The sequence below is a fragment of the Mustela lutreola genome, chromosome 8 (genome assembly GCF_030435805.1).
Source record: "Mustela lutreola isolate mMusLut2 chromosome 8, mMusLut2.pri, whole genome shotgun sequence".
In the NCBI taxonomy this organism is placed as follows: domain Eukaryota; kingdom Metazoa; phylum Chordata; class Mammalia; order Carnivora; family Mustelidae; genus Mustela; species Mustela lutreola.
This window is the reverse complement of record NC_081297.1, coordinates 143,833,812-143,851,962: the sequence shown is the minus strand read 5'-3', so window position 1 is coordinate 143,851,962 and position 18,151 is coordinate 143,833,812. Positions and strand designations below refer to the sequence as shown.

Sequence of the window (18,151 nt, the reverse complement as noted above, 5' to 3'; positions counted from 1 at the left end):
TGTAGGGACTATGTGGTATGAATGAGGAACACACATTTAGTGAGTTAGGAGTCTTAAATATTAAATTTACAGAGGATTATTGAAAAAAATTATAGCTTGTTGGATGATTAAAAAGACAAAATGGTAAAGGTTTCTAGGCAGTGTGAAAATACAGTTAAGAATAGTGAAAAATGGGAAAAAGGAAAAACAAGTATTTCCTGGCATCTAGCTTTAGAAAATGTACAGAATACCCACTGGGGAATATGCCCAGTCTATATACATTGAAGGCTTAACAAAGATGAGGCAAGTGATTTACAGAAATACATAGGGCAGAGGAACTTGCTAGAGGACAACATAGGGATGCATCAACCAAGTCCTGATGTGGGAAACACTACAGGACAAACAATTCTGTTTCTTCCACATAAATTTTATGGCAGGTAAGAGATGGAAATAGGAACTTATAGATTAAAAAACCTTAAAAATTATTATCAGTCAATTATAATATGTAAACCTTATACGGATTCTGATTCAAGCAACAAATTGTAAAACAAGTATCCACTCATACTGTTTACTACATCTATGAAAAAATTGGAAATCTGGATAATAATCGCATATTTGATGGTATTATGGAAGTAATGCTTACTTCTTTAAGGTGTGATGATAGTGTTGTGGTTATTTTTTAAAATTATTTATTTATTTATTTGGGGGTGGGGAAGAGGGAGTGCATGCACAAGCATGGGGAACGGCAGAGATGGGGAGAAACAGGCTCCTCGCTGAGCAGAGAGCCCCATGTGGGGCTCAATCCCAGAACCCTGGGATCATGACCTGAGCCAAAGGCAGATGCTTAACCGAATGAGCCACCCAGGAGCCCCTATGGTTATGTTAAATATGGAAATATTTACTGATGAAGTGATACAATCTGGGATTTGTCTCAAAATAACACGGGAGTGGGATGGATTGGGGAGAAGATGAAAGAAGACTGGTCAGGAGTTGGTAACTGCTGAAGCTGGGTGACGGGTACATGGGAGTCCATTACATACTACTCTATCTACCGGCATGTTTGAAATTTTCATAGTAAGAAGTAAAAAAAGAAAAAGATGAGTTAAATATAGAGACAAATGAAGAAAATAAGTATGCACTCCGAAAGGCAATCTAAGACAAAGAGTTAAAGGTAGCATGGTACAGTAAAGTGCTAATTCTATCATTTATGTGATCTTGACGTTACGTAATTCCTCTGCATTATTTCTTTACCTGTGAAATGCGGTTATAGCAGACAGTGGATTTCAACCTTTTAAAACCAAGATTCACAAAAAGAAATATATTTTACATGGAACCTAGTATAGACAGACATATAAATATGATATATATAAAAATTTCACTAGGGATGCCTGGGTGGCTCAGTTGGCTAAGTGTCTGATTCTTGATTTCAGCTCAGGTCGTGATCTCGGAGTCATGGGGTGGAGCCTGGCGTTGGTCTCCACGCTCAGTGTGGAGTCTGCTTATTCCCCTCTCTCTGCTTCTCCCCCCACTCACTCCAATAAGTACATAAAATCTTTAAGAAAAACTTCACTAAATACTATTCCTTCTATATTTGCCTACCCTACTCCATTAAAAAGTTTCTCAGTACACTACAATGATTTTATTACTGCAATTTCTGGGATGGTTTTGCCCCTGAAAGATATGTTCCCATCTTAATCCCCAGAGCCTTTTAATTTACTTGGAAATGGTGTCTTTGCAGATGTAATTAGGATCTTGAAATGAGATCATCCTTTATCACCTGGGTACGTCCTCAATTCAGTGACAAGCGCTCTTGTAAGAGAAATGCAGAGAGAGAGATCAGACAGATGAGAAAGCAGAAGAGGAGGAAGTAATGGGACCATGGAGGCAGACATGCCCAAGAACACCTACAGTCACCAGGAGCTGAGGAGGTAAAGAACAGATCCTTTCCTAGAGCCTTTGGAAGGCATACAGCCCTGCTGACACTTGATTTCAGACCTCTGGCCTCCAGAGCTGTGAGAGAATTCTGTTATTTTCAGCCACCAAGTTTGTGGTTATTTGTTATGGCGGCCTCAGGAAACTAATACCGTGACCTACTAAGATTACAACTTGCCATTGGAAACCACTGCACTAAAATGCTCTATCTCCACACTGAGGGAAGCTCTAGTTCAGGAGGAGTAGGGAAATGAGGGTGCTCAGTAATTTTTTTAAAAATATTTTATTTATTTATTTAAGAGAAAGAGAATGAGAGAGAGAGCATGAGAAGGGGAAGGTCAAAAGGAGAAGCAGACCCCCTGCTCACCAGGAAGCCCGAAGCAGGACACCACCCCGAGACTCCAGTATCACAACTGGATCCGAAGGCAGTTGCCCCACCAACTAAGCCACCTGAGCACACCTGCTCAGTAGTTTTTAAGAGCATAAAGGGATCCTGAGCCCTACCCCTGCCTCAACTAAAACATCACATTTCATACAGTGTTACTTGCAAACACCTATAGAAATGACCTTCCTGGGGCGCCTGGGTGGCTCAGTGGGTTAAAGCCTCTGCCTTAGGCTCAGGTCATGATCTCAGGGTCCTGGGATCAAGCCCCCCATTGGGCTCTCTGCTCAGTGGGGAGCCTGCCTCCCTCTCACTCTCTGCCTGCCTCTGGGCCGACTTGTGATCTCTGCCGGTCAAATAAATAAACTCTTAGAAAAAAAACCCACACCACCTTCCTCAACACATAATAGCTTTTGGCCCACTTTAATTTTTAGTGATTTGCTCCTTGATCTTTGTGTTTCTTGAAAGGAGAGAAGGCAGGAGGAGGAGATGATAATGGGTTGGGTTGTCAATATACAAGACTGTGCTGGTGAATTGACTGTGAAGGAGTATTATGAAGAAAAGGAATACAATGAGGAATTTAGTATAACGACCAAGCTTTCTTCAACTGTAAGCAAACCTTTTTGAAAGATTTATTAGAGAGAGAGCGCACGCATGAGTGCGTACACATGCACACACGCACAAGCACGGGGAGGGGCAAAGGGAGAGGGAGAAACAGACTTCCCTGTTGAGCAGAAAGCCCAACAACGTTGGTCTTGAGCTCAGGACCCTGGGATCAGGACCTGAGCGGAAGGCAGACACTTAACCGACTGAGCCACCCAGGTGCCCCAGCCAACTTTTGTCCTAATCAAAGCTCACAGAATATAGGATGCAGCTCCACTTTTCCTTATTACAAGAGACGGTAGAGGCCCAGTGTATTTAATACCTCCAAATCCTAGCATCACTGATAATAATGATCATGATGACAGCCAACATTCACTGTTTATTACATTGCAAAAGGTATTCTAAGGACGCTACATGTAGTAGCTATCCTTTATAGCTGTGTGAAATAAGTACAATTCTAAATTTTTAACTAATTTCTGAACGGGTAACATGTTCATATGGATCAAAGCTCAAAAGATATAGAAATGATTTACAGGGAAAAGCTTTCCTCCCACATTTGTCCCCAAGTTACCCTGCACTCTTTCCTTGAGACAGCAATTATCACTTTTTTGTTGAAATCCCATCTGTGTATTATACTTCTTTATACAAATAGTAGCATGTGTGTCTGACGTAGATGCTATTACAATACTGATCATTTAAAGATAAGGAAAAAAAGACACATGAAGGTTAAGAAACTTGCCCAAGATGAAGAATCACTGAGAAAGAACTAGAATTTGAACAATCTATTTGTAGAGCCCACTGGACTACATAGTCTACAGTACTGTTTTGGCAACAAAACGATTGAATGTAAAAAGTTAACAAATTCTCTTTTTTAACCTTAAGAGGACAAAGCAGAATACCCAATCCGTCTATTTTAGACCACTTCCTAGCACAGTCAGCTTAAGTCTAACGGACGCAAATTAACAATACTTTTACCTACATTTAAGAAAGCAGGGTTTTTTGTTTTTTTTTTTTAAGATTTTATTTATTTGCCAGAGAGAGAAAGAGAGAAAGAGAGAGAGAGTACACACAAGCAGGCAGAGAGGCAGGCAAAGGCAGAGAGAGAAGCAGGCTCCCCGCTGAGCAAGGAGCCCGATGTGGGACTCGACCCCAGGGCTCTGGGATCATGACCTGAGCCAAAGGCAGCGGCTTAACAAACTGAGCCACCCAGGTGTCCCTAAATAGGGTTTTTTGCCCAAACGTTAATTACGTAATTAGTTGGTAGCAAAACTGGTATGTTGAGTCTTATTTCTAAAATCCAATTCCTTTCAAAGTAGGGCCATTTTCTTAGTATAGACCCTCTTTGGTTCACCTGGAATATGTCCCCTAATTGATCTGCCTTTCTTGGATCCTGTCTTTCTTTAATTCATCCTCTATAACTATACTACTTCCATAGTGATCCTTATAGTCCTTTGCCTCAGTGTCCTCAAAGGCATCGTCAACTAACTCAGGTTTAAATTCAGGATCTGTCTTTAACTTTCCAGCTTCTCAGACGAGCACTACAAACCTAGAATGTTCTTTCAGAATGCACTTTACACCCTAGCTTAGCACCCTTCATGATCTGGTCCCTGTCCATTCCTCCAGCCAGTAATCCTCAAAAAAACATTACAGCAGCCACACTTGAAGGCCCCAGCTAACTAGTCTGTACTGTAACAGTATTTACCTTTGAAAACACAGTTCTCTTGTCTAAAATGGCTTTTACCTGCTTCCAGGAGCTCAAACATCTCTTCCTCTAGGAAGCCTTCTAATTCCCCAACCTTGGTGATGCTGATGCAACTGCCCCTCCTCAATGCTCCCATACTTAATTCTGTTTTAATACCTATGATGCTGTGCATAATTCCTAATTAGTTTGCAGTCTATTATAAACTTTTAGAAGGAAGAGATTATTTGTTATTTGACTTTATTTCCCAGTGATTAGCCTGGGATATATTTTGAAGGTCAAAAGTCAACCAGTCTGCCTTTTGATTAGATGCAGAATAAAAAAGAAATTAAGATGTTTCTCAGGTTTTTTGGCTTGAACAATAGGATGGATGATTGCACCATTAAATGAAATGGCAAAGACTGAGACACTTATTGGATATTCCAAAAGAGTACAAATAGGCAATCTGAAGTCCAGGGGGTAAAATAACAGGCTAGATGTATAAATTAAGATTTCATGAGCACATTAAGTAGTATCTAAAGCCTTAGGACTGGATATTACCTACCAAGAGTGTGTAGATCAAATGCAGTGACTATTTTAGTATAAGAAGGGAAAGCACAGGAGAAAGGAGGAAAAACTAGAGGACTGTGGTATTTAGGAAGGGTAGTGTCTTAATAAAGGGAAGGGCTCCTCCAAGTGCTGCAAAATACAAGGAGGCCAAAAGGATGACTACTGGATATGGCAACACAGAAGTCAATGGAGACCGGGACAAGAAGTTTTAGCAGAATGTAGAAGACAGAAGCCAAAATGGGTAAAGGTGGTCAAAAAGTATAAACTTGTAACAAGTTGTGGGGCTGTCATGTACCACATAGCAACCATAGTTAACGATTCTTCACTGCATATTTGAAAATTGCTAAAAATCTAAAAAGTTCTTATCACAAGAAAAACAGGGTGCCTGGCTGGCTCAATCAGTAGAGCATGAGACTCTTGATCTTGGCACTGTGAGTTCAAGCCCCACACTGGGCACCGAGTTTACTTGGGGAAAAAAAAAAAAGGTTCTTATCACAAGAATAAAATTGTAACTATGTTGGGACGCCTGGGTGGCTCAGTTGGTTGGACGACTGCCTTCGGCTCAGGTCATGATCCTCGAATCTCGGGATCGAGTCCCGCATCAGGCGCCCAGCTCCATGGGGAGTCTGCTTCTCCCTCTGACTTTCTCCTCACTCATGCTCTTTCTCACTGTCTCTCTCTCAAATAAATAAATTAAAAAAAAAAAATTGTAACTATGTGAACTAATGGATGATAACGAAACGTCTTTTGGTAATCATTTCACAATGTATACATTTATCAAATCAGTATACTGTACTCCTTAAACATATATGTCAATTATAACTCAGTTAAGACTGGGAGGAAAAAAGTAGAAGCCAGCCTGGAATGTGCCAAGAAAATAGGATAGACGAAAGCAGAATCATCAACCAGAGACAATAGTTTTGAGTTTTATTGTAGAGAGATTAGAGAAAATGGCACAGCAGCTAGAAAGGATGAGACATCAAGGGAGGAGGAATAATGAGAGAAGTAAATCCTTGTGTAATAGCCTCACACTCTATTGAAATTAGAGTTTCAGTGTTTCTTCCAATTACATAAATTCCTTGAGAGCAGAATGTTCTATTTTCTAACTCCTATCTGTATCACAGGTTCTTAACACATATTTGTAGAATGTCTAGAACCTGAACTCTTAAATCCTGGTCCAAGAAATGCAACAGAGTACAAAGAGTAGAATTTAGAATCAGATAGATTCAAATTCAAATATCAGATTCTTCACTAATAAGCTAGGTAGCCTTAGACAAATTTATCTTTAAGAGCCTCAGGTTTCTTATGGGCACAAAGTATTTATTTTGCTGGAATGCTATTAACAATAACATGAGAAACTGTGTGTAAGTCACTTGGTATAGTATTTGACCTAAAGATGGTGCTCAAATAATGTTCAGTATTACCATTATTGTTGTTATTTTCAAAAGCAGGCAAATATAATCACATGTATGCCATTCACACATACATACATGTAGACTGGTATACTGTAGAAAGTTGAAAACCAGTCTGATGTAACTCTTTTCCCCACTCATGCTACCATTTTTTCTTTTTGAGGGGGAGCACATATCATATTATCTCCCATTATTTTATTTTTCTTTTTTATTATTTATATTACATTATAACATAAACCGTAAATATCAGAATTTCTTACTTCTATTAACATCAGTGGTTAAAATCGTGTCTCAAAGTAGGCATTCAATAATTATATACTGAATATATAAGTGTACACTTTTCAAAATCTGTAATTTCATGTTTTTAAGTAGTAAACTTGGAGGTGGATAGACACCATCATCTCAAGTCATTCAATACTGGCATGCAGAAAGCTTGTCTATGCTACTTCAGGAAGCCTTCCCTGAAACAGCCCAAGTCTGGGCTAGGTGTCTCTCAGGACTGCTTAGCATCCATCCAGTGCTTCTCCCTACAGTCCTTATTATACTGTAATCAAGTTTATTTCCTATTGAACTGCCTCTTGTTTGAAATAAACAAAAATGTCATCTATTTGAATACTTTTCTACCTAGTTCAATTTCATTTTTCAAAACCAAAACAAAGAACTGGGAAATTAGTTATTAAGGCTCAGTAGCCTAAAGGTCATATTATGTAAGGGGCATGCTGTGATCATCAACAACAGGTCCCTCTAATTTATGAGGCATTGTCTGAGGCTTCCAGGAGACTATAGGAGAAATAGTCTATAGGGTCAGGATGGTCTGGTATGACTATGGACAAGCTCTACTTGGAAGATCTCATCCCACCCCCAACCCCAGAATGACACCATAATGCAAACCTCTCTGACATAAGCTTGTAACTCCACTTGCCACATAATCAGTATCCTAATGTCTCCTAGCAGTGTCCATGGTAGTAACATTGTCTTCAATGTAAAAATGTACCTATTTGAAGTCACTACTTCTAACACTACCACCAGCAGAGCTTGAGCTGAGAAGAAACTACGGTTCTCCTTACTCAGACCCAGAACACCCCTTCCCTACAATCTGCTAAAACATGGTGGATTACTATGAAGTTCTAGGAGTGCAGCGATATGCTTCACCTGAGGACATTAAAAAGGCTTATCGTAAAGTGGCACTCAAATGGCACCCTGATAAAAATCCAGAAAATAAAGAAGAAGCTGAGAGAAAATTCAAAGAAGTAGCTGAGGCATATGCGGTATTATCAAATAATGAAAAAAGGGACATTTATGATAAATATGGCCAAGAAGGATTAAATGGCAGAGGCAGAAGTCACTTCGATGATTCTTTTGACTATGGCTTCACATTCTGTAAGGCAGATGATGTCTTTACAGAAATTTTTGATGAAAGGGAAACATTTTCATTTCATTTCTTTGAAGACTCACTGGAGGAACTTTTAAATAGTCCAAGAAGCTCCTGTGGAAGCAAAGATACAAGATCCTTTTTTGCTACCTCAAGTCAATATCCAGTTTTTGAGAGATTTTCTTCATATGATACAGGATATACATCCTATGGTTCACTGGGCCACAAGGGCCTTAATTCATTCTCCTCCCTGGCATTCGATGAAAGTGGGATAAGCAACTACGTATCTGTTACAGCTTCAGATAAGACTGGTAATAGAAATACAAACACACAGAGAATTACTGAGAACAATCAAGAAATAGAAGTTGATGATGTTGAGTTGAACTCCTTCCTTATAAATGGTGTGGAAGATGAAGAAGGCTTTGCAGAAGAATGCAGCTGGAGAAGAGAGTCATTTAACAATTACTCACCAAAGTCCCATAGCCTCAAACAAGTAACTCAATATACTTTTGTGGATAATGATGAACAAGATGTATATTGGGTCACCAGCAGCTGGAATCCCTCTATGCTCTCAGCAGGATTCAAAGAAGATGGTAAGAGGAAAAAAAAAAAGCATAAAGCCATGCAGAAGAAGTCAACTAAAAACAATCGTTAAATTGATTCTACAGACACATTATGTTCATACAACAATTGAACACGACTGTGTGTGTTTTGGTTAATCATTTTGTATGTAACATTTAATACTATATTAAGATTATGCTTTTAACATGTTTAGCAGCATTGTGGACATTTGATCAAAGGCTGTTTGGATTAGGTATGTTAGAAAAAGATGAGTTTGTGGTGACAGTGATTAAAAGAATTCGGAAAATGGGCAAATACCATTTTACTTTTCTTTGAGCTAAACCTTTACAAATCACAGAGTCTTTTTCAGCAGAGTTTACAGGCCCATTCTTTTCATCTATTTGAAACTACTATGCAAACTTCTGAAATATGTATAGCACTTGGAGCTAAAAATTTATTAAGATACACAGATTCAGACCATAAAGTTATTCATGAAATGAATTTTCCCCAATAGAGAGATACAGCATTTGACACATAACTTAAATATATTATAAATAAAAATTAAAGTATAAAATATTTTAAGTTAAAAATAGCCAGAATTATATTTGCACCCCCATGTTTACAGAACTTATTCACAATAGTCAAGAGGTGGAAGCAACCCAAATACCAATTAATGGATGAATAAACATACAGATGGTGAAATACTATTCAACCTTATAAAGGAAATCCTGTTACATGCTACATGGGTTACATGTTACATGGATAAAATATGAAATATTATGGTAAGTGAAATAAGCTAGTCATAAAGACAAATCCTTATGATTCTACTTACATGAGGTAAGAAATTCATAAAAACAAAGTAGAATCGTGGTTATCAGAACAAGGGAGGGAGAAGTGTGTTAATGGGTCTAGTTTGAGATTTCAAGATGATAAAGTTCTAGAAATCAGTTTCACAATGTATATTTAAAAATGATTAACATGGTAAATTTTATGTTATGTGTATTTTTCCACAAATTAAAAAAATACTACACTTATCCTGGATTTCTCAAAGCAATGAGGCTATTTCATGTATGCTGGGCCTACAGTGAATTGCTCCAGATAGGAAGCTTTCTGTTTTCTTTTTTGCTGTATACTATGTACACATGCTCTACAGAGACATTACTCTAAAACACCAACTTTCACCACTATAATTTCAGGTTATGATGGGAGAAAAATTAGTTACTGATGTATCAGACTTTGAGCAAGTGGTCTTAGCTAAATGTTTACAGACATTTGCTTATTTTAAATGAACTTAGTTTAATTTCAATACAATTACTTCTTAGCTTCCCCTAATTTTCAAAATATATTGCTATTATTTTCAAAATATATGATTTTTATTCATTCTTTCATTCATTCAATGGTGTTTTTTGAGTACCTACTATTTGTCAGTACTTGGGACACAGTAATGAACAAAACACCCAAAATATTAGCTGTCACAGAGCTTACAAACTGGGCAAAGACAATAAGCAAATATTAAGTAAAATATGATGTTAGTCATAGGTGCTAAAGAAAACAAAATAAAAGGTTACAGAAGTTCTGGAATACAAGGGTTGAAACTGTAGTTAAGATAGGCACAGAAAAATGATGGTTAACATCTGAGTAAAGGTGTAAAGAAAGTAAAGGAGTTAACCATGGGCATATGAGGTCAAAGAAAATTTCAAAAGGAAAAGCAAGTGAAATGTCTCTAAGGTTAGATGTGTAAGGTGTGTTTGACCCTCCTTACTGTGATCACTGTGAACAATTAAAGAGAACAAGAAGATGAAGTTAGAAAGGTAACAGGAGGTCAGATTATGTAGGGACTGCTAGATCACAGTTTGGACTCTGTTATGGTTTTGACAGGAAGCCACTGGAGGCTCTACACAGAAGAGTGACTGATATCTGATACATTTAAACAGGCCCACTCTAGCTGTTGTGGTTTTGTTGTTGTTTTTTAATGATTCATTTATTTTAGCAGGGGGAGGGGCAGAGGGGGTTGGAGACTCTCAAGCTGACTCCCCACTGAGTGTGGAGTCAGACACAGGGCTCATGAGCTGAGCCAAGATCAAGAATTGGACACTCAACCCACTGAGCCACCCAGGCATCCCTGGCTGTTGTCATTAAGAAAAGACTCAAAGTAAGCAGATGTAGAAGCAGGGAAATCAGGCTACTGCTAGAATACAGTACTAGTCCAGTAGAATATTGTAATAGCTTGGTCCAGGATGGTGGAGGCAAGAGTGGTAGTGATCAAATTCTGGATAGTCTAAAGGGCCAAGCAGAATTTACTGATAGGCTGAATACTGGGCATGACAGGAGTCCAAGTTTTTGGCTTTAGTAACTAAGAGAAGAGCTCTGCCATTACCTGAGATAGGACTGCAGGTGTTAAGTTTTGGGTGTGCTATGTTTGAGATTCCTGAATTTATTAACTGAAAATAATTTCTTGGATGGACTTGCATCCAGTATATTCCTTTTTTATTAACCAAAAACAATTTCTTGGATTGACTTGCATCCTGCATATTCCTTTTTTTTAGCAATCTACTGATCATATTTTATTAAACTTTCATCTCTTAGAAATGTAATGACTGCAAATTTTAATGTGACTGAAAGATGTAAACAAATATAGCAAAATTAATACCCAATCACCTTTGGCAAAATACAGTTCAGTGGCATATAGCAATATAACAAATCTAGAAACCACAAAAGATTATAACATCTACTCTTTAAAGACTGCTATAGTAAAATGTGAGCTATCACTTAATTTTGTTTGATTTCTAGTTGGTAGGTGGAGAGGAAATTCTATAGGAGGGACTGGGAACGATTTGCATTAACTTCTTTTGAGGGGGCACCTAGGTGGCTCAGTTGGTTAAGCATCTGCCTTGACTCAGGTCATAATCTCAGAGCCCTGGAACCAAGCCCCATGTAGGGCTCCCTGCTCAGTGGGGAGTCTCCTCCTCCCCCGCCCCCGCTCACATAAATGAAAATCTTACAAAGTAAAAAGTGAACAAAACTTATTTTTAGAAAATAAAGTCATAAAAGCTTGAAGTATAATAAATGTTACTTTTATAAAATGTGTTACGTAGTAAAGTTTATCAGACATGTATCTGGGACTATTGCGAGCTGCAAAAAAAAAAAAAAAAAAAAAAAAAAAATTCCAACAACAAAACCAAAAACCAGTGTCTGAAAATTTAAAAATACAAGTAACAACATGCCCTCTAGTCCATTTTCCACTCTTTTAACAGATAACTAAAAATTCAAATTTAATCTTACTCAATAGATTACAATCATCCCATGGTTTCCCACTACCTAGAGGAATGGGAATATACAAGACCTTTCATGAGCCAGCCACCAGCTTTTCTTCCTAGCTTGGTTTTTTTTTTTTTTTTTTTTTATTTGACAGAGAGAAATCACAAGTAGATGGAGAGGCAGGCAGAGAGAGAGAAAGAGGGAAGCAGGCTCCCCGCCAAGCAGAGAGCCCGATGCGGGACTCGATCCCAGGACCCTGAGACCATGACCTGAGCCGAAAGGCAGCGGCCCAACCCACTGAGCCACCCAGGCGCCCCCCTAGCTTGGTTTTTTAATCACTTCTTCCTACACCTTATGTTGAGCCCAAAATTTTCCAAAGGGTGTTCCAAGGGTTACCAGTTCAAGACTCACTACAGAAAAAGGGCCCCGTGGTCAAATACTGTTTGCAAATTACTGCCAAATACCTTTCTTTCTTGGGAGACATAGAATTAGCCTAGTATGGGCATGACGAAATGCAACACTCCCCAAACTTATCTGACCACAGAACCATTTTGGTGTAATACCTACTACCTACCTAAGAACATATTTCAAAAAGGCTCTTCCAGGCTTACTGATGATTGAGAAGCTTCATTCCGTGCCTTTCCATATGCTCCCTCTGGCAGGATGGCTCAATTACTCCATAGTCTGCTTGATAAAAGCCTTTTTCAAGTCTCAAGGTCTCCAAATGTTTAAGGGCACATGCACATTTCCTCTTGGCCCCCTCCCTGCTGCCAGGAAACATCTATCACTTTTTCTTTCTCCCTACCACTGCCACTAAATTTAGTATGTTATATTACAATTATTTGCTTTTTGCCTCCCATGATGGTAGAAACTATGCTCCATCCTCACATGTGGTGTTTAATGTTTACTGAATGAATTAACTGCAAACAGGCTTTTAAAAAACTTATTCTTTAGTCAATGTTTTCACTTTAGGATTGCATGCCTTTCACAGATGACAAAGCTTCCTATTGTACTCAATACTCTGCACTGAAGAGTTTTTCTAAAGAACAGCAACCAAGAGCACATATAGGCATGCAAAGCTCTATTTATGGGCATCTCAAGACAGTAGAATTTTCAAATTCCGAAACTTAGTAAAGTCCCTAAATGACATTTTTAAAGACCCATCACTGCCTTTCTTGAGCCCCCTTGCCACTTGAGTCAAGACTCTGTTAGACTCTATTGCTATACTGTCACTTATCTATTGCTTGACTATCATCCTGATAAGACAGCAACTCCAGGGAAGTGGAGATTCATCCAAAATGTCTATTAAAAAGTTATTTAGGGCGCCTGGGTGGCTCAGTGGGTTAGGCCGCTGCCTTCGGCTCAGGTCATGATCTCAGGGTCCTGGGATCGAGTTCCGCGTCAGGCTCTCTGCTCAGCAGGGAGCCTGCTTCCTCCTCTCTCTCTCTGCCTGCCTCTCTGCCTACTTGTGATCTCTCTCTGTCAAATAAATAAATAAATCTTTAAAAAAAAAAAGTTATTTAATGAAGAGAACATTCTTTTTGGCTCAATAAAAGGTTCCAAAAGGACTCTACTAAGCCAAAGTTAAGACCTAATGGTGGTATTACAGAAAAAGAACAAGATAGCAATTATACAACTAAAACTGCTGACTTGCAACTTGTGATCCTATGTTGGTTTCAGTTCAGTAAAATGAGGATAACTGCCCGAACTTAATCCACTTGTGAAGATCCAAGCAGATCACCTATTCAACACTCCTATATATATACACTGTAGTGTTAATGTTAGGAAGTAGTTTAATTTACTTATTGCTTTAAGACAAAATGAACCATAATGAATATATTTTTGAAAGATCTTAGCATGTATAATCCAGTATCTAGTGCTAAATTTTCATGGGCACCTGGGTGGCTCATTATGATCCCAGGGTCCTGGGATTGAGCCCCACATCTGGCTCCCTGCTCAGCGGGGAGCCTGCTTCTCCCTCTCCCACTGTTGTTCCCCCTGCTTGTGCGCGCTTTCTTAAATAAATAAAATCCTAAAACAAAAACAAAAACAAAAACCCAAACCTCCCATTAATAAAGTTTTCCACAAAATCTCAATTAAAAAAAAAAAGTCACAAGCAAAAGATGGTACCAGCTCTAAATCATAGGTTATGGCTTATATGATTAACACAAGCTACGTATCTATTTACCTAATCCTATGGAGGACAGCTTTCTGCCACTTACTTATTAGAACCAAAAAGCAAATTCTGTGCACTAGACAGTGATTATTTTTTACAGGAAAAACAAATCTTGTAATTACCATCCCACTTTCATTAAAGCAGATCAATGTAAGAAATACACGCCAAGACATAGATTTGATGTCAAATACCGTATGCTCTGGTTTACACATTGGTCACCTATTAGCCAAAACCCTGAAATACGATCCAATGGCCGGTCCGCCCGCAAAGTTGACTCAGCTTTCACTGATCGAGGTTTATGTTCACCAGATTAATTGTTCGCGAAAGTACACCCTAAAAGAATGGCCCCCATTATTCCTGGACTCCTTCATCTTGCCTTTACGAACGGGGCTTCAGACATTAAAAAGCCCCGGGAGTATTTCCAAGCACTATCTCTTCCGAGAGGAAATGCTCAAGGGATTTGTGTTACTAAACATGTTTCTTGTACATGCTGGAGCCACGAAAACACGAAAAAAGCATTTCAAGGTAACCGAACAAAAACATAAGCTACTTGACGTGAGACACTTTGTTATCTACGCAAGTGAAAACTGACACAACTTCTAGGAGTCCAAGTAACTTTGAAGACAGCCCCTCTGGGGGATGGCACACACTTTTCTCTCCGCAGTCATTCCGGCTTCCCAGAATACCTCACGGAAGGGAGAACACAGGGCCCACCCTTTTCCAGAAGCAGCAGGTAAAGAAGAAATCCAAGGAGCGTACAAAGGGTTTGGGAGTGGAGGCCCCAGCCGGGGAAGGGTCCGCCGAAACAGGGATCGCCTGAGACCAACTTGAATCCCTTTGGGGCGCTTCAAGTTTCTCAGACAGCAAGCCCCGGAGGGGACACCGTAGATGAGTCTAACCTGAGAGACAGCGGGCGCTTGCTACGGCGGGAACCACCTTAGTTGCTGAGAGTAACCAAAGCATGACGTCCTCGCTCACGCGGCAGGAAGCAAAAGAGGAAAACAGCCGGAGAAGCGGCCGTCCACAGAATTGCGTCGCCGGGAAACCAAGCCAAGCGCCCCTCCCCTTCCGGCCAGTAGCGCTCGCCGGGCTTTCCTTCCACGCGGCGCTGAATGATGACGTCACGCCCAGGCCTGTGGCGGATGCTCCTGGCGGAGGGCCTGTTTGCTGTCCTGTCGTCGCGCTCCACTTAATTCCCACACGCACAGAACGTCTGATTCTAAAATGATTCCCTGCAGGGGCTGATATTTCCCGTGTCCTTGAAAGCACCAAGTGGGGGGATTGATTCAGAGAAGTCGCTCAGATTTAGAATATAAGAAAGCATGTGTAAGGAGGCAGGCAGCAGCGTGAACAGCCACACTTCTAGAAGGTTCTAGGAAGTGCGCAGGGGCAGAGGCGGAGGATTAGGAATGGACGGGCGAAGGACCCGGGGTCACGAGACCGTTGGGTAGGCGGAGCCAGCGCCGGGGAGGTTCTAGTCTGTTCTGCCTCGCGGCAGCCGCCCCCTTCTACACGATCACGCTGAGCTAGTACCCGCGCCTGGAATCGGGTCGCAACCCCAGCCGCGCCTGCCGCCTGCCACTGCCTCTGGACCATGGACCCCCGCAAAGTGAGCGAGCTTCGGGCTTTCGTGAAAATGTGTAAGCAGGATCCGAGCGTTCTGCACACCGAGGAAATGCGTTTCCTGCGGGAGTGGGTGGAGAGGTGAGACCTGGGCCGAGGACCGTTGGGGGTGGGAAGAGGGACGGCTGGAGGTGGGAGCTGGGCCGGAGCCTGCGTGGGGTGGACGGGCGGGGAGCTCCGCCGGGAGGGCCTGCGGAGTCGCCGCCTGTTTGTGGTTCTCCCTGGCCAGGAACTGGGCGGCGACTTCGGGGGCTAATGGAGGATTGAAAAGCTTAGATAGTACAGAGGTGGGGAAGGTGGAGGCACAGCTGGGTTCCTTCACCCTGAGGTCGTCAGGGGTGTGTCTTGGGCAAAATAGAAATGCAGAGGATTGCATGGGCTTGAGTCCTGTAGACGTGGTGGGGGTGGGCAGCTGCAAGATTTCGTTTTCGCGTGGAGTTGTTTTTCTTGAAATACCGTGTCCTGCTTAGGTCGCAATGACACAACAGCGCTTTTACGCATTACGTCTTTAAATAGTGTTTTAATAATAATTTGCTATACGAGTTCTAATAAAATGACAATTATTAGATTAACTTTGAATTTACAGCGGTCCTTACTGCGTAGAATTATTTTGGGAATCATTTATTGGTACCTCGGTAGTAGCGGTGCCATTACACTGAACACTTGAAGAAAAATGATTTTTCAAGGACCAGCATATTACCATGATCTGTTCTTCTTTTCCTTAAATCTAGAGTACCTGGCTACGTGCACGGAATTAATTGCATAGGCATTGTGCCAGGTGCTAGGAAACCGTATAAGTGCAGTTTATTTAGTGAGGTGAATAAATACAGAAATTTGTTTTGATATTTACTGTATGATAGAAACTAATATTTTTCATATTTGGAGAGAATTTAAGAGAGAAAGGGAAATCTTCCCCGAGACGGTTTTTTTTTTTTTTTTTTAAACATCACTACTAGTAAGGAATTTAAATGATACACAAATCGCACCTCGTGGTGATGATAACGACAATGCAAAGCAATGTGACTCTTTAGAGGTACTACTGGAAACAGCGATCTTTTTATTTTAGTGATATTTTTATAGGGGAAAGTGAACCCCTGATGACCAGATAATTTCAAGAATATTTTTTTCAACAAACTCTTCTAAGGAAGAAACTTAAGTTACAATCTGACAACGTTGTATGTCGTGGTGTTTTTTTCCTCTAAGAAGTTTCTCAGTTTTTTTCCTCCACTAGTTTTCTAACTATGGTAAGATTTTGCATATGTTATAAATGTTAAATTCTGATATCACTTATAATTACTGCAGTACCTTAAAAACTGTTTTTGGTAGTTAACAAGAATACTGTTTTTGTAATCTACAAAGATGGAAAACCTACAAGATGCTAATTTCAGGACTAGGAGGTTAGGCCTGGATTTCAGTCGGTTTTTTCCTCTTGAATAACTTGATAATACAAATGCATCACTTTAGATATTTGTATGTTTTTAATCTTTTTTATCCATCATAGGAAAGAGCCGTTGTTTATAATATTCCAGGTAAAGCTGGGTGTGTATACCACTGGAAGAAATGGTTGATGCCAAGACTCAACATTATACTGAGTATATACAATGTTTTGTTCCACTGCTGGGGAGGAAAAAGGGAGCTATGAAGAAAAAGCTGAAACAAAGAACAGTATAGCTTGGGCTGGAGTGATTATGGCTATCTAGAGAATTCCAGTTTAAGGCTTGGAAAATATTATCAATGTTATTTCTGGAAAGTACTTATGTTTTTGGGGTTTTTTGTTTGTTTTTTATTTTTGGGGTTTTTTTTTGGACATTTCACATATGTGGGGCACCAGGGTGGTCAGCCGCCTTCTGCTCAGGTCATGATCCCAGGGTACTGGGATCAAGCCCAGCGTCCAGCTCCCTGCTCAGTGGGAAGCCTGCTTTTCCCACTGCCCCTGCCTGTGTTCCCTCTCTCGCTGTGTCTCTGTCAAATAAATAATAAAATCTTTAAAAATTTTCACATAGGTAATCCTTTTATTTTTCTTTTTTAGTCATCCACGTATGTTTCCCTTGTGGCGTCCTAAATTTTTAGTTTAAGTATGGGATGAAGCATGTTGGCATGCGTAGGGGCCCTATTCTGAAGCTTTCGTTGTCTCTTTAAAATTTTTGTGTCTTTGAGGCTTTTGCTTGAAGTGCATCAATTTCTCTCTGCCTTCATGTCAGCCTTCTTAAGTGCAGGATTATAGGAGGGTGGACTGAACCTGGAGACTTCTGGGTCCAGGAACGTTCCAAGGCCTAATCTTACTATAAAGGCTCCTAAAGTTGAAACCGTATCAGAGTTCTTTGTTCATTCTAGATTAGTTGTAGGTACCCAGGTTCAAACATTAAAGAACAGTTCGTTTAGTTTGTGTATTTACCAGAATTTTTACCACTGTTTCTAGTTTAAAATTTTATTTGATGTTAAGAATTTGACAAATGAAAAGAGAAAAAAATAAAAAATAGGAAAAAAAAAGAATTTATTTAACGACATTGTTAATTGGACAAAGAGAAATAAAGAATTTTTTTGGGCTCAGTCTGTGAGGATCCAGGGAGATAAGGATGTTTTCAGTGAGTATGTTTGGGGTATT

The 18,151-nt window shown here is 40.0% G+C and overlaps 3 protein-coding genes across 4 annotated transcripts in view; 2 read left to right on the top strand and 1 right to left on the bottom strand.

Moving 5' to 3' along the window:
• XPNPEP3 (X-prolyl aminopeptidase 3) overlaps window positions 1-14,998 on the bottom strand; it is a 75,797-nt gene extending 60,799 nt beyond the window's left edge. Inside the window, exon 1 of one of the 2 annotated variants that reach the window (XM_059187075.1) lies at window positions 14,823-14,998. In XM_059187075.1, coding sequence (XP_059043058.1) covers window positions 14,823-14,886 — 64 coding nt within the window. In that variant the 5' untranslated portion in view covers window positions 14,887-14,998. The remainder of the gene's footprint in view (window positions 1-14,822) is intronic. The other variant, XM_059187076.1, reaches the window with a different exon arrangement.
• DNAJB7 (DnaJ heat shock protein family (Hsp40) member B7) lies at window positions 7,507-8,593 on the top strand. The gene has a single exon (XM_059187079.1). The coding sequence runs from the start codon at window positions 7,663-7,665 to the stop codon at window positions 8,581-8,583; it is 921 nt and encodes a 306-aa protein (XP_059043062.1). The 5' UTR covers window positions 7,507-7,662; the 3' UTR covers window positions 8,584-8,593.
• A 293-nt stretch (window positions 14,999-15,291) lies between the features above and the next one.
• The window catches only part of ST13 (ST13 Hsp70 interacting protein), a 32,776-nt gene continuing 29,916 nt past the window's right edge, over window positions 15,292-18,151 (top strand). The window contains exon 1 of the mRNA XM_059187078.1: window positions 15,292-15,627. Coding sequence (XP_059043061.1) covers window positions 15,518-15,627 — 110 coding nt within the window. The 5' untranslated portion in view covers window positions 15,292-15,517. The remainder of the gene's footprint in view (window positions 15,628-18,151) is intronic.